The 12,608-nt window shown below is 36.2% G+C and overlaps 2 protein-coding genes across 5 annotated transcripts in view; both read left to right on the top strand.

Moving 5' to 3' along the window:
- Nucleotides 1–1,256, top strand: part of LOC107666257 (metastasis-associated protein MTA1-like) — a 51,812-nt gene extending 50,556 nt beyond the window's left edge. For both annotated transcript variants that reach the window (XM_016457479.1, XM_016457480.1), the window contains exon 18: nucleotides 372–1,256. The gene's annotated coding sequence lies outside the window, so the exon portion shown is untranslated. The remainder of the gene's footprint in view (nucleotides 1–371) is intronic.
- A 1,785-nt stretch (nucleotides 1,257–3,041) lies between these two features.
- Nucleotides 3,042–12,132, top strand: LOC107666241 (transmembrane protein 229b). 3 transcript variants are annotated; one of them, XM_016457460.1, is made up of 4 exons: nucleotides 3,042–3,285; nucleotides 5,587–5,658; nucleotides 8,817–8,917; nucleotides 11,075–12,132. In XM_016457460.1, exon 4 carries the CDS (start codon nucleotides 11,085–11,087, stop codon nucleotides 11,667–11,669), a length of 585 nt encoding a protein of 194 aa, XP_016312946.1. In that variant the 5' UTR covers nucleotides 3,042–3,285; nucleotides 5,587–5,658; nucleotides 8,817–8,917; nucleotides 11,075–11,084; the 3' UTR covers nucleotides 11,670–12,132. The 3 variants fall into 3 exon arrangements, with proteins under 3 accessions (XP_016312946.1, XP_016312947.1, XP_016312948.1); XM_016457461.1 differs by lacking the exon at nucleotides 5,587–5,658; XM_016457462.1 differs by lacking the exons at nucleotides 3,042–3,285; nucleotides 5,587–5,658 and having other exon boundaries at nucleotides 8,733–8,917.
- The last annotated feature ends 476 nt before the right edge of the window (nucleotides 12,133–12,608 follow it).

The raw sequence follows: 12,608 nt of genomic DNA, 5'->3' as shown, positions 1-12,608 counted from the left end.
ATAACGATAATTAGACGATATTTTGCTGAGTGTGTTATTGTGCTGGTATTTAGAAGTGCCCACGATAACAATATCGTGCATATTCATTACCGTGATATATCGCATTACTGAATAAGTCTAGTGTGAACTGACCACTGCACAGAATATGAAGAATATCAAGTCAGCTGTCCACGGCAGTCCTTAAGATACCAGCACAATAACACACTCAGCAAAATATCGTCTAATTATCGTTATCGATAAAATCCCAGAAAATATCGAGATATTATTTTTTGTTAATATCGCACACCCCTAATTCCAACATATTAAAGCAAAAATATGTCTTGTGTTGTATTACAAACTCTGACAGCATCTCTTTAATGCTTAATTTTCAGGTGACTCGAGAGATTTTTTCAGCTCTCAGCGACTGATGGAGCTAAGAACGGATCTGCGGTCAGAAAGCCCTGTCCAGGCGACCCATTTTTACAGCTGAAGCCATTGAAATGACTGCAAAGCCCTGACATTTCCATGGGTTAAAACAGCCTGAAGCGCTGTTTTTTGCAGCCTGAGGCCAATCGCAGGACTGACCTGATTGTACAGGACTGATTATTATTATTATTATTTACCATCGGCTGTTACTTCTGTCATTGTAATTATAATTATTACAATTATTATTACTGTTCTTTTTTATCAAGTATAACCATTTTCTTTCTAACGACTTGAGAAAATGTAAGAATCTTGAACGTTTCTTGAAACAACGTCCTTCCTAACCATAATGTAAAGGTGGGACGAACTGTCATTTTTGTCTCTTGTGTTGTTTTGTAACATGTCTGCTCCGAGCCGATGTGAAGGACTCTATAGGACTTCTGTTTCTCTTTATTTGGATGCTTGTATTCTCCGGTTCTGTTAGCCCGTCCTGCCACAGTGGTTTAAATTATTCAGAAAGACAACAGAACGTTCTTTTTCTACCTTTTTCACAAGTATTGCAACTGCTCCTATGTAATTTCTCTTTTGTGAATATGTAAATGAAAACAGGAGGGAGGTGTTATTGTACAGTGGCGCATTTTGGGCCTTTGGTGGTTATCAAAGCTTGTTGTAATGGATTTGCCATGCACAGCGTATTCTTTGAAATGTCTTTTTGTAAGGAAACCTCCCTAGCTCTCACTTGCATATACAGAGAGGTGATGGGAACTCTGAAAAGGTACAACCCCGTTAATGCAATGATGCACCTTCTTAAGAATGAGCTTGTATGAGAGTGTGGTTTTTGAGTTATTCCTCACGTATGCACGCAGCAAAAAAACAGACCGCTTCAGGCCAGGGATATGTGATACAACCCAGTTTACTCTGCAGCTGGCTGATCAAATATTGATATCTTTAGGCCAACGCAGAGCTTCGCACACTCATCGCACATTACTTTTTTTTTTTTTATATTAAAATGACAAGGATGTATACACATACAACAGACTGAACTTGTAAATATTTTTGGAAAATCTCAACAAGTAATGTATAATTTGACACTTGCAACCAAAGATACTGAGCTTAGCGGTTTAAAGGATGTATTTTTGGACAACAGCTGGGGAATTATATTTTTATAGACATGTTTTCATGAATTGCCATCGTATCTAAAACAGAATAGGTAGAATATAATTTCATTCCTTACAAAAGAGATGGAAATTTGGAGTCAATTGTGATGGGGAAAAAATGACACGACAGATATCAGGCAAACAGTATTTTAATGTTTTTCATTTGTTATTAAAGGGATATTTAATCCAATAATAAAAAGCTGTCATTTACTCACCCTCATTTTGTTCAAAACCTGTATGACCTGTATTTTTTTCTGTGGAATATAAAAGATATTTTAAGAAACATTTCAGTGTTTTTTGTCCATACAATGAAAGTCAATGATACCAAACATTTGGTTATCAACATTCCTGAAACTATCTTCTTTTGTGTTTCACTGGAATAATCAAGTCATACAGGTTTGGTATGACATGAGTAAATGATGACAGAACTTAAATTTTTGGGTGAACTGTCCCATTAAGTGAGGTAATATTTTCTAGAAAAGATTATGATCCTGCAGCCACAGGGGATTTATGTTTATAGCTGTAAGTAAAGTCCAGGATTTTCATGTAAGACACCTCGTACTTAATGCGTTAATTCAACTTAATTGTGATATTGATATGCATCTGTGATTTTTAAATGATAATTTGTGTTTTATTATATTACTGTCACATAATCAGGCACTGTCTGTGAGTTTTACATTTGCAGTGCCTTGTGTCCAGTTGCATGGGCTCTTTAGCTTGAAGCCCCGGATCTAGAGTTGGGGTACTTGGACTCGAATCTGACACGGACTCTGACATTTTGGACTCCGAATTTTTTCCAAGTGCAGTCGAATTCATGTCATGTGTAACATGAAATATATATATATATATATATATATATATATATATATATAATTAAAATAAAGTGCAACATAAAATTAAGATAAGACATCAATTGGTTAAGAACCTGGACTCGTCTTGGACCCAACAGTAGCTACCTGGCCCCACTGGCTGTATTACAATCTTATACCCCAGTACTCAGTATTTCAATTATGCCTGTGGTTTCTTTTTTACCATGTTAACATACAGTATAAAACATAATGTCATCAATATGTCATGAGGCTCGTGTATTATAACACAAGAGTGACGCTGAAGATGAAAACAGCAGTGAAACAGTTAATAGTGGGCACTTGATATGAGTGTGTGTTTTAAAACGTAGTGAACTACAAACCTCGACATTTTAATAAAATAAAATGCTAATAAAACCATGTTTGTTTCATATGTGTGTTGATATTACCGCTATAAAAGTCGTTTCGCTATTGATATTTTACAGTCTCGTCTTCTGATCACTCCGTTCTCGGCTCATTGCGAATCAAATCAAGCATGCTCGAATGAGACGACTCGTGATTCAGTTGAGTCAGTGAATCCGAGTCAGACCAATTAAGTCGGATTCACGAAGACTAGTTTTGTGAACCGATTCAACCAATTCATCACAGAGATCCGACTCAAAAGAATGATTCGATGCCGAATCGGACGTCGCTACTAGGTAGGCAGCTCGCTGTGTTTTGAAACGCAGCCGGTGTCTGAGCATGTGCTGTTACTGCTGCAGTGAAGTAAAATATGTCAGTTATCGCTGGACAGCAGCAAGAGCCGGCTACAAATGTACTCTGAGAGGCAACCGGTGTAACGATTTTCTGTTTAATTCTTCCGTTTATCACCAAAATGAGGCCCGGCTTCTCCACATCTACAGCGGCGGAAGAATAATACGGTAAGCCTCGCCGGCTTTTAGGATGTTTTTTTAGACCTGTTCGGGTTTCCAGCATGGGTTATCCCACAATTTACACGAGCTAAACCGGTATCATTCACTGCACCTTTCTCGGCCACCAGCTCGCTGTTTAACGGACTGTTATCACCTAAACAGGCGAACGAGGAAGTCAACGCTGCCTTCTCCATCGCGCACTTCATCCTTTAATTACGAACGAACTTAAGTTTGAGCATTTGCGATGTTGCATCTGCCTATATATCATTTGTTTGTTTTCCGATACGGGAGCAACAGGGAACTTTATTTAATGTTTCTCACTATAATGAAGTGCTTAAAGTCCGTACAGTTATAAATCACATCGTATTGTTGTGTTATACAGTGTGTCTGCGCAGCCGACGCAGCGCTGCAGTGGTCGGTTGTCATGGAGGCCTGCGCTGCGCATCCGACCGGCGCTGCTGTCACGACTGCGGTATATTCAGTCTCACGCGAAAAACCCTCAGATTTACATATCCCAAACAATTCGTATTGACATTAACACATCAGGTGTTAAATCAAGTCGCATCATTCTCAGCTTGTATTTGACAACACTTCAGAAACAGAGAGTATTTTGACTAAACAGACCAAGAGAGTTCAAATTCTTCACAAGTATTGGGGTCACTGGCTATAAACAACCTTTGGCTTTGACTTCTCACTTCTTCCATCTCAGTCACCTACAGTAAGGTTAAGAGTATATAAATATGATACGTGCCCTTTAAGAGGTCGGATAGTTTGGATGGATCAATATTTACTACGCTGACTCTGTCCTCATATTTCATACTGCTAAGCTGAAGCCCCACTTACATCAGCAGCGTGAGACCAGAGACACTTAAAGCTTACTTGATTAAAACTGGGGATTTGGAGTTTAGTGTGGCAGATCAGCGCCACTGCACTCCACGCTGTTTCACTTGCACACATCTCAACCTTGACTCTCAAAATAAGACGTGTAATTATGGTAAATGTTGGTTTGTCATTATTCTTCATGCTGGAATCAAAGAAGTCGTGCAGTGTCAGTCTTTTTTAACATCACTGTGGCTTGGTGCTGTCATGTGACAAACCCTCTCTATTAAGGCTCAGAAGTTGTTAATCTCTTGGCGCTGACCCATATGGGTCTGGGACATACTTGTGGTCCTGTCAGGGGAACAAACTGAAAGCATAAGCTCTCGGGCTGCTTCATAATCACTTGAAGTAAAAAGTATATAACAGGCCCGATTGCAGAGCGGGACTGGGTGGTCCTGATCCACCTAATCATGAGCTTGGCCCACCTTGTATTTTAAAGCTGGAGGAGCCAGACCATATTAAACTACCATGGTAGCACTCAGTGTTATTTTAGTATTATTTATATACTTATTATAGTATTCATATTTTGAATTCATTTATATTTTTATATTTTCAGTTTTAATTTTAATTTTAGAAGTTTATGTTTTGTGCTTTTGTTTTTATTTTTAAATATTTCTATTTACCTCTATTTTTATTTTAGTTTTTAGTAATTTAATTAAGCTTAAATGTATTTTATTTCAATGAGTTACCAAGGCAGCATTTCTAGCTACATAAAATACAGAGTCCCCACTTTTTCAGAAATGGAGGGTCACAGACTGTGAATAGTACTTTTAATCATTAATTTTATATTATTTTAATCACTTAATATAAATAATGCTAGGGATGATTTTATGGGTAGTGCTAGACAGCATTTTTACATAATAAATGTGTGTGAACTGTGTATATTTATATGTATATAAAAATACATACATGTATATATTTAAGAAATATATGTAATATTTATTTATATTTATATATAATATATGTAAACAAACTTATTTTGAATAACAGTTTATCGATTAATTGCAGAGAGGCAATTAATGCAGAGAGACATCAGCAAAATTGTGGGCATTAAATAGGGCTCTAAAATAGATTAATTGCGATTAATCGATTTTAGAGCCCTATTTAATGTCCACAATTTTGCTTATGTCTCTCTCTCTCTCCACACACACACACACTCACATATGTGTATTGTTATTTATGTACATATATTGTTAGTATTGACATCTGCCACTGAAAAACACAGTCAGCCAATAAATATGAGACTGTTATTATTTAGCCACTCCTTATTACTAAAAGCATTTAACTACTATTGTTTTGCATTTTGTTTCATTTGTGCCTCATTAACTGATGAGTGAAACTCAGGATGAATTGTCCGCCTCATGCTGAAGAATTTAATGAAACTGCTGAAGAATGTAATAATCCTTCTGAAACATGATCATCCTTTAACAGCCCTTAGGAGTCTTCTCAGCACTGCTCGTACCTGATGAGAAGAATGAAGGCTGTGTGCGAGCTGGAGCCAAGGTGATGTCTAGAGTAACTGAGCTGTGTGCGCTATTGATCCATTGCCATTTATATTTGTGCAGAGTGGAGTGAACTCGTGGCAAGAGACCAGAGGTCTCATCAGTCACCTCTAGAAATAGCGGCAATAAGAATGCATCAGAGCCGGTCATTCCAGTGCGTCAAAGGAGCAAGTTATAGTATATTGTCCCTGCCATTGATGTGCCTTTGTTCTCTTGGCAGGTGTGTGCTTGATTTTGACAAAAGGAGGACAGAGTGAAAAAAAAAAAAAAAACGGATAGTGTAGCCATTTTTATGTCTGAAATTCCCATAGTACTCAAATGGGCTCGCCGAAAAATATAAAAAGTTTTTATGCCATGCAGTTTTAATTTATGTTGCATGGAACACAAATGGAGCTATTTTTTTTAAATGTTCAAGCAGCTCATCTATATGGTGGAAGAAACAACCAAGCTCCAAAAATGCACCATAAAATAGTCCATGCGCTGTCCTTCTGTGTCTTCTTAAAGGAATCACCATTATTTATATACTATTATAGTAGGGATGGTAAGATTCACCGATTTGCATCGGTGCATCGGCATAAAAGTTAACAATGCGATGCATCAATTTAAAAAAGTGTGCATAGGATACAAGTTGGAATTTGTATCGCGATGCATCGTTTCTAACATATTTGCATCTGTAAAAACCGATTTATATCATAATTATTAGTAGATGCACTATACTTTTATTATTTATAAATCATTTGTGACCAATATTTTATATGTAGATTGATGAATATGTGTTCCCTAATCTAAAGTGTTACGAAAATTAATTTTTTGTTTTATTATTTTATTTTACGAAAATTATTTTTTAGTAATATTAGTTAACATTAACAACACTAAAAGGAATGTTTTGGGTTTTGGATGCACTATACAGTGCATATATGAACTTCCATTTCATGCCCTCACTAAAAGACAAATTCTTCATAACGCAGTGATTCCCTGAACTAATTCTTATCATCCAATGTCACATAAGCCAGCACTTTCGCTAGTCGTTCTGCTTTGATGCTGCTCTGTGCAGCTGAGCTTGCATGTCTGTGTGGGATAGTGATGGCCAGGCTGTCAGCAGTGACTGGTCTGTTAAGGTAGCTGAGAAGGTCAATAGAGGTTTGACAGGAGGCGATCAATAGCAATGCTGAGTGCAAGGCCAGTAAACGGGTAGCATGTAAACACCGTAACATGCATTGGGCTCCGTATCAAACTATTCTTAATGCCTCTAGGTTGTCCGGATGACTGAGCACTTGTGTCTTCTATTGTGGCACAAGAGCTGTGTCTTATCTCAGTGCATAGATTAATATTTCATAATGGTCTTTCCATTAGAGTGCAGAATATTAGCAGTATGTGCTGCACTCTCATGGAGTTGCGTTGATAAAACCTTTGGCGTTTCCAAGTATGAAATGCAATTTTTATCAAGTGTTATTTATAACACCTACAATCTCTCACTATCTCTTTTTTAGTTTTAAATTAACAATAGACAAAACAATGTCTATTAAAACAGCATTTTTTAAATGACACAAAAACAGAATATAGTATAAAAACAATAATGTAATCAGAAACTGGAAATAATATTAAAATATTACTGTAAAATAATATTAAACGGTAAGATAAATGATGAATTAATCAAAAGTGATACTTTTACATTGTTACAAAAAAATCTGTTTCAAATAAATGCTGTTCTTTTGAACATTTTCTTCCTCAAAGAATCCTGAAAAAATGCATTATACTATCTACAAAAAATCTTAATCAGCACATCTGTTTTCAACATAAGAAATGTTATTTGAGCACCAAAATCAGCATATTAAAATGATTTCTGAAGGATCATGTGACACTGAAGACTGGAGTAGTGACAGCTGAAGATTCAGCTTTGCTATCACAGGAATAAATTATAATTAATTTTAAAATATAATAAAATATTTATAAAACAATTCTTAAAATATAAAAAACTATTCTTTTTAATTGTAATCATATTTCACAATTTTACTGTGTTCACTGTATTTATGATCAAAGAAATTAGCCTTTGTGAGTATAAGATACTTGTTTCATAAACACGCACATATATATATATATATATATATATGTGTGTATGTGTGTGTGTGTATATGTATGTATACTATCAGATTCCTCCAAGAATCTCAGACTCCCTTAAGTTTTTCATTAACAACTATGCATTTTAATTGGCAATTATTGAGACAACTCCTGTATCCATTACTTAATGCTATAGGGCTGTATATTTCTCCATTGTGTGTTTTTGCTATTGTTAAGGAACTAAGAGCTTTGCTTGTAGTAAAGTAAATGTTTTCTGTCCAGAGCTTGTTAGAATGTTAAGCATGTCCAGTTCAGAACATTTGGAGGTGCTTTGTTGCAACACCAGATGCTCTTCCTTTTTGTGAAGATATTTCAGATGAGCTGGATGTATCAGATTCTAGGAACAATGTCTGCATTTATCTCAGTAATACTTTTGACACTTTTGATGTGTGAGGCTTTTATCATATGCACGGATTTTGTGACATTCAAATTAAAACATTTAGGAATTCACATTCATAGTGTTAGGTTAACAGAAATATTGCAATTTTATACAGTATTTATAATTTTCATTGTAAATTACATTCTATTGAAATAATCTGGCATGCTTTCAGTTACAGTAAAAACCATCCCTTAAAAACAATAAAAAATGTTGTTTACAGTAATACACTTACAATGGAAATCATGGGGCAGGGTCATACATGTGAGGTTACAAACATATAATATAAAGATGATTTTATAGCTCAAATAACACATTTATTGGAAGAATATACTGTAAATGCAAAAATACGATGGAATAATATTAATGTGTATTACAAAATCTATATGTAAAAAATAGATTTAGTCTTACACTAATAACTACTATCAAGTGCAAAAATATGATAGAACGACTTCCCTATAGACTTCTATTGTAAATGTATTACTGGAAACACAAATATTGTTTGTCTTTAGGGGCAAGTTAAAATGAATGTCTGTGGTGATGGATAGCATTTCACAGAAGCTTAACTTGTTTTGCACCTGTAACATTCCTTTATAACAAAGCTATTACTCCACTTAATTTAACAGGGATCTCTTTCTTTCTTTTCTTTCCTTTTTTCATTTTAGTACATGTGTACCACATTAGCATTGGCAGCAAAGCTCAGAAGTACCGCTCTCTTTGGACCCTGACAGTGTGGAGTGTGGACAGTGAGACTGCCAGACAGCAGGTTGAGTAAAATATGCAAATATTACTTTTTTTTTTTTTCTTCCATAAATTCCATTTCTTGTTTGTTTCTCTCCATCCAATGAATCCTAAGTATAGTTTAATCACAGCACAGGCTATATTAGTTTTTGATTTTCAAATAGACATAGCAGGTCTATTTTAAATGTCATGGTACACTTTGTAAAGGAACACTTTGTAGAGGTGTGAATTATAGAGTCACTTGAGTTCCCATGATGCCCTTGGAGCAAGACACTTAACCTCCATGTGCTCCCGGATGACTGTCCCTACAATTAGCCTACTCTACGCAGCTTTGGCTGAGAAAAACATCTGCTAAATGGCAAGTAACCAAAGTGTAATTGATAGGCCATAATGAGATCACATTCACCTCTAATTCAGTTTCACACACATCTTCAGCAGCAGTTGAATATCAAAACAGTCATAATTGCCTTAGAATTGACCAGCCATCTCTATAGTTTCACTGTGATGTTAGTTGTATTCAGATGAGCTGTTTTAGGACTTTAAGCCTTTCAGAGGCCCTCTGACACATGATACTCTATTTTAAGATTTGTACAGTGTGTGTGTGTGTATGAACATGGATTAACAGCAAAAGACAGTTGAAAGTGTTGATGGCTCATGTAAATTGGCTCAGTTATTTTTCTCTCATGTCTGAAAGTGACCCCTGTTCATGAATCCAGCTCATATGCTCCTTGAGATTGTATACTGTCATTTATTAATAATACATAGTAGATGCTGTTACTGTGTGTTGTCATGCAACATTTTTATTTTGTTGGCTATGTTCGGAATAGCATACTACTCTAATAATTTCAGCAATATATAAACTACTGTTGAAAGGTTAGGGGTTGATACGATTTTTAATGTTTTTAAGTCTCTTATGCTCAACAAAACATTAATTTGATCAAAAATACAATAAAAGTCACTAATATTATAAAAATAGTATCACAATTTAAAATAACTGCTTTCTATTTTAATATATTTTAAAATATTAAAAAAATGTATTCCTGTGATGAAAAAGCCGAATTTTCAGCAACCATTATAGTCTTCAGTGTCACATGATCCTTCAGAAATCATTCTAATATGCTGATTTGCAGCTCAAGAAAGACTTCTTATTATTATCAATGTTTAAAACAGTATTGCTATTTAATATTTTTTGTGTAAACCATGCTGCTTTTTTTTTTCAGAATTAAAAATTCAAAACAGCATTTGTTTGACATGAAATCTTTTGTAACATTATAAATGTCTTAACTGACTTGTTTGAACAATTCAATGCATCCTTGGTGAATAAAAGTATTAATTTCTTCCAAAAGAAAAAAGAAAAAAAAACAACCTTTCTAACCCCAAACTTTTGAATGGTAGTATAATTTGGGAACCAAATGCTGATTTTCTATATGCATAAATTACCCAAATGGCCTACTATTTGGCCCAGATTTGCCAACAAAACACCCTGTGTAAAATACTGTATCCCAAAATATAATGCACTCAGTTCCATTTCCATGTGATAATTAAAACTGGAAGTAATATCGGCAGAATTTAAAAACATTTTTTTAAACATATTTCACAGTCGAAGGTTAAGACATTTAAAAAAAATTTGATAAAAAAAAATTGCATAACCCCGTTAGCCAGTGCTGATAGCTACCATAACTTTCTTCATTGATGGCCATACAGAACTGTCCATGTTTTGTCACAAAATAAAATGTTTTGCTAGCAATATATAAATAGGAAATATTTCATTTTATTATAGCAGATATTTTACCAGTGGCCATTTTTGCAGGGCCCTTTAAAACTTAATATATAATTTTTTTAATCATTTAATTTAGCATTATTGTGGTGTCACTAGCCAGTTTTCTGCATTTTATGACGTTATTTCCCTGCAGCTCCAGAGCCATTAGTCAAGATTTGCTGCTAAAGTCATTTGTCTCAAAAACAAAACTGTGCCCACAACCAAAGATGGCACCTGCAGGTTGTGTACTGCTGTTTTACATACTATTTTGAAAAACAGTAGGCAGTGTACACTGTCCACTGCATAGAATGCATTATGCTAGTATTCCATTCAGAACATAGCCTCTGTTACAATGCGGATTTATAACACACTTTTTTTTTTTTTTTTTAACTTCCTGATGCCTATTAACTCCACACATCAAAGTAAAAGTAAGATGGTCATCATGGCAACCACAGTGACCCCTGAGCCCCTTACGGCCCTCTCTCGGTGGTACTTGTACGCCATCCACGGTTACTTCTGTGAAGTCATGTTCACAGCAGCCTGGGAGTTTGTGGTGAACTGCAACTGGAAGTTTCCTGGCGTGACGAGCGTGTGGGCGCTCTTCATCTACGGAACCTGCATCCTGATTGTAGAGCGCATGTACCTTTGTCTGCGGGACCACTGCAATGTGCTGCTCCGCTGCATCATTTACACACTGTGGACGTACCTGTGGGAGTTTGGCACGGGTTTGCTGCTACGGCAGTTCAACGCCTGTCCGTGGGACTACTCCGAGTTTAAATATAACTTCAAGGGCCTGATCACGGCAGAGTACGCTGTGCCGTGGTTCTGCGCCTCCTTTATCGTAGAGCGCCTGGTGATACGCAACACGCTCAGGTTGTACTTCGACGAGGCCGCCGATCCCGGCCAGGCTGAAGAACAGTCGGACAGAGGCAGTGGAGGAAGAGAAGGTGGAGGGCGAAGAGGGCGAGGGGCCAGAGCAGGGGCCACCAGCGCAAACGGTTACGTGAAGGTGGATTGAAGATGTTGTCAACACCTTTTCCCATCTCAAAGCTCCCGTCACCCATGACTCTATCCGCACATCTCTCAGTTTCTCTCCCACCTGCTTCCAGGGAAAGAGTCGCTCGGACACAGCTGGTGCAGCTCCAACAGAGACCGTTGCACAACTGTGAAGAACTTTCAGATTTATCGTCCAGCTGGCGTTCTTTGCTCATGTGGAGGGACGTTCATTTGCCACCTCAGTGCTCAACGTTTACTGCCCTCGCTTCGGGCAAGTAGCTGTTAAGTTCAAGGTTTGTCAGTAGTGGTGCCTGATGGCATAATGAGAAATAACCCTCCACCTCTACCACCACACTGTACCTCCCAAACCAGACCATCCACTCCGACACTCTGGGAGGGACAAACAAAATAACTTGTGTTCCCCCATCCAATATAAACAGGAACACAAACACATCACTTGTAGAGAGATGAAAAGATATACAGTACCGGTCAAAAGTTTGGGATCAGTAAGACTTGTAATGTTTTTTAAAGAAGTCTCTTATGCTCATCAAGGCTGCATTTATTTGATTAAAAATACAGGGGAAAAAAACAGTAATCTTGCAAAATATTATTACAATATAAAATAATGGTTTCTATTTTAATATCCTTTAAAATATCATTTATTTCTGTGATGCAAAGCTGAATTTCCATCAGCCATTACTCCAGTATAAAGTGTCACATGATCCTTAAGAAATCATTCTAATATGCAGATTTATTATTAGAATGATCAATGTTGGCAACAGTTGTGCTGCCAAATATTTTTTTTGGAAACTGCGATACTTTTTTCAGGATTCTTTGATTAATAAAAAGTTAAAAAGGACAGGATTTATTCAAAATATAAATCTTTTCTAACAATATAAATCTTTGCTATCACTTCTTATCAATTGAACACATCCTTGCTGAATAAAAGTTTTAATTTCTT

Source organism: Sinocyclocheilus anshuiensis, unplaced genomic scaffold (genome assembly GCF_001515605.1).
Source record: "Sinocyclocheilus anshuiensis isolate Anshui unplaced genomic scaffold, SAMN03320099.WGS_v1.1 scaffold936, whole genome shotgun sequence".
In the NCBI taxonomy this organism is placed as follows: Eukaryota; Metazoa; Chordata; class Actinopteri; order Cypriniformes; family Cyprinidae; genus Sinocyclocheilus; species Sinocyclocheilus anshuiensis.
Note: the sequence above shows the minus strand (reverse complement) of the source record. Positions and strands in the feature narration are given on the sequence as shown.

Excerpts from the sequence above, each read along its gene's own strand:
- LOC107666241 (XM_016457461.1), top strand. The coding sequence starts at position 11,085 with ATGGTCATCATGGCAACCACAGTGACCCCTGAGCCCCTTACGGCCCTC.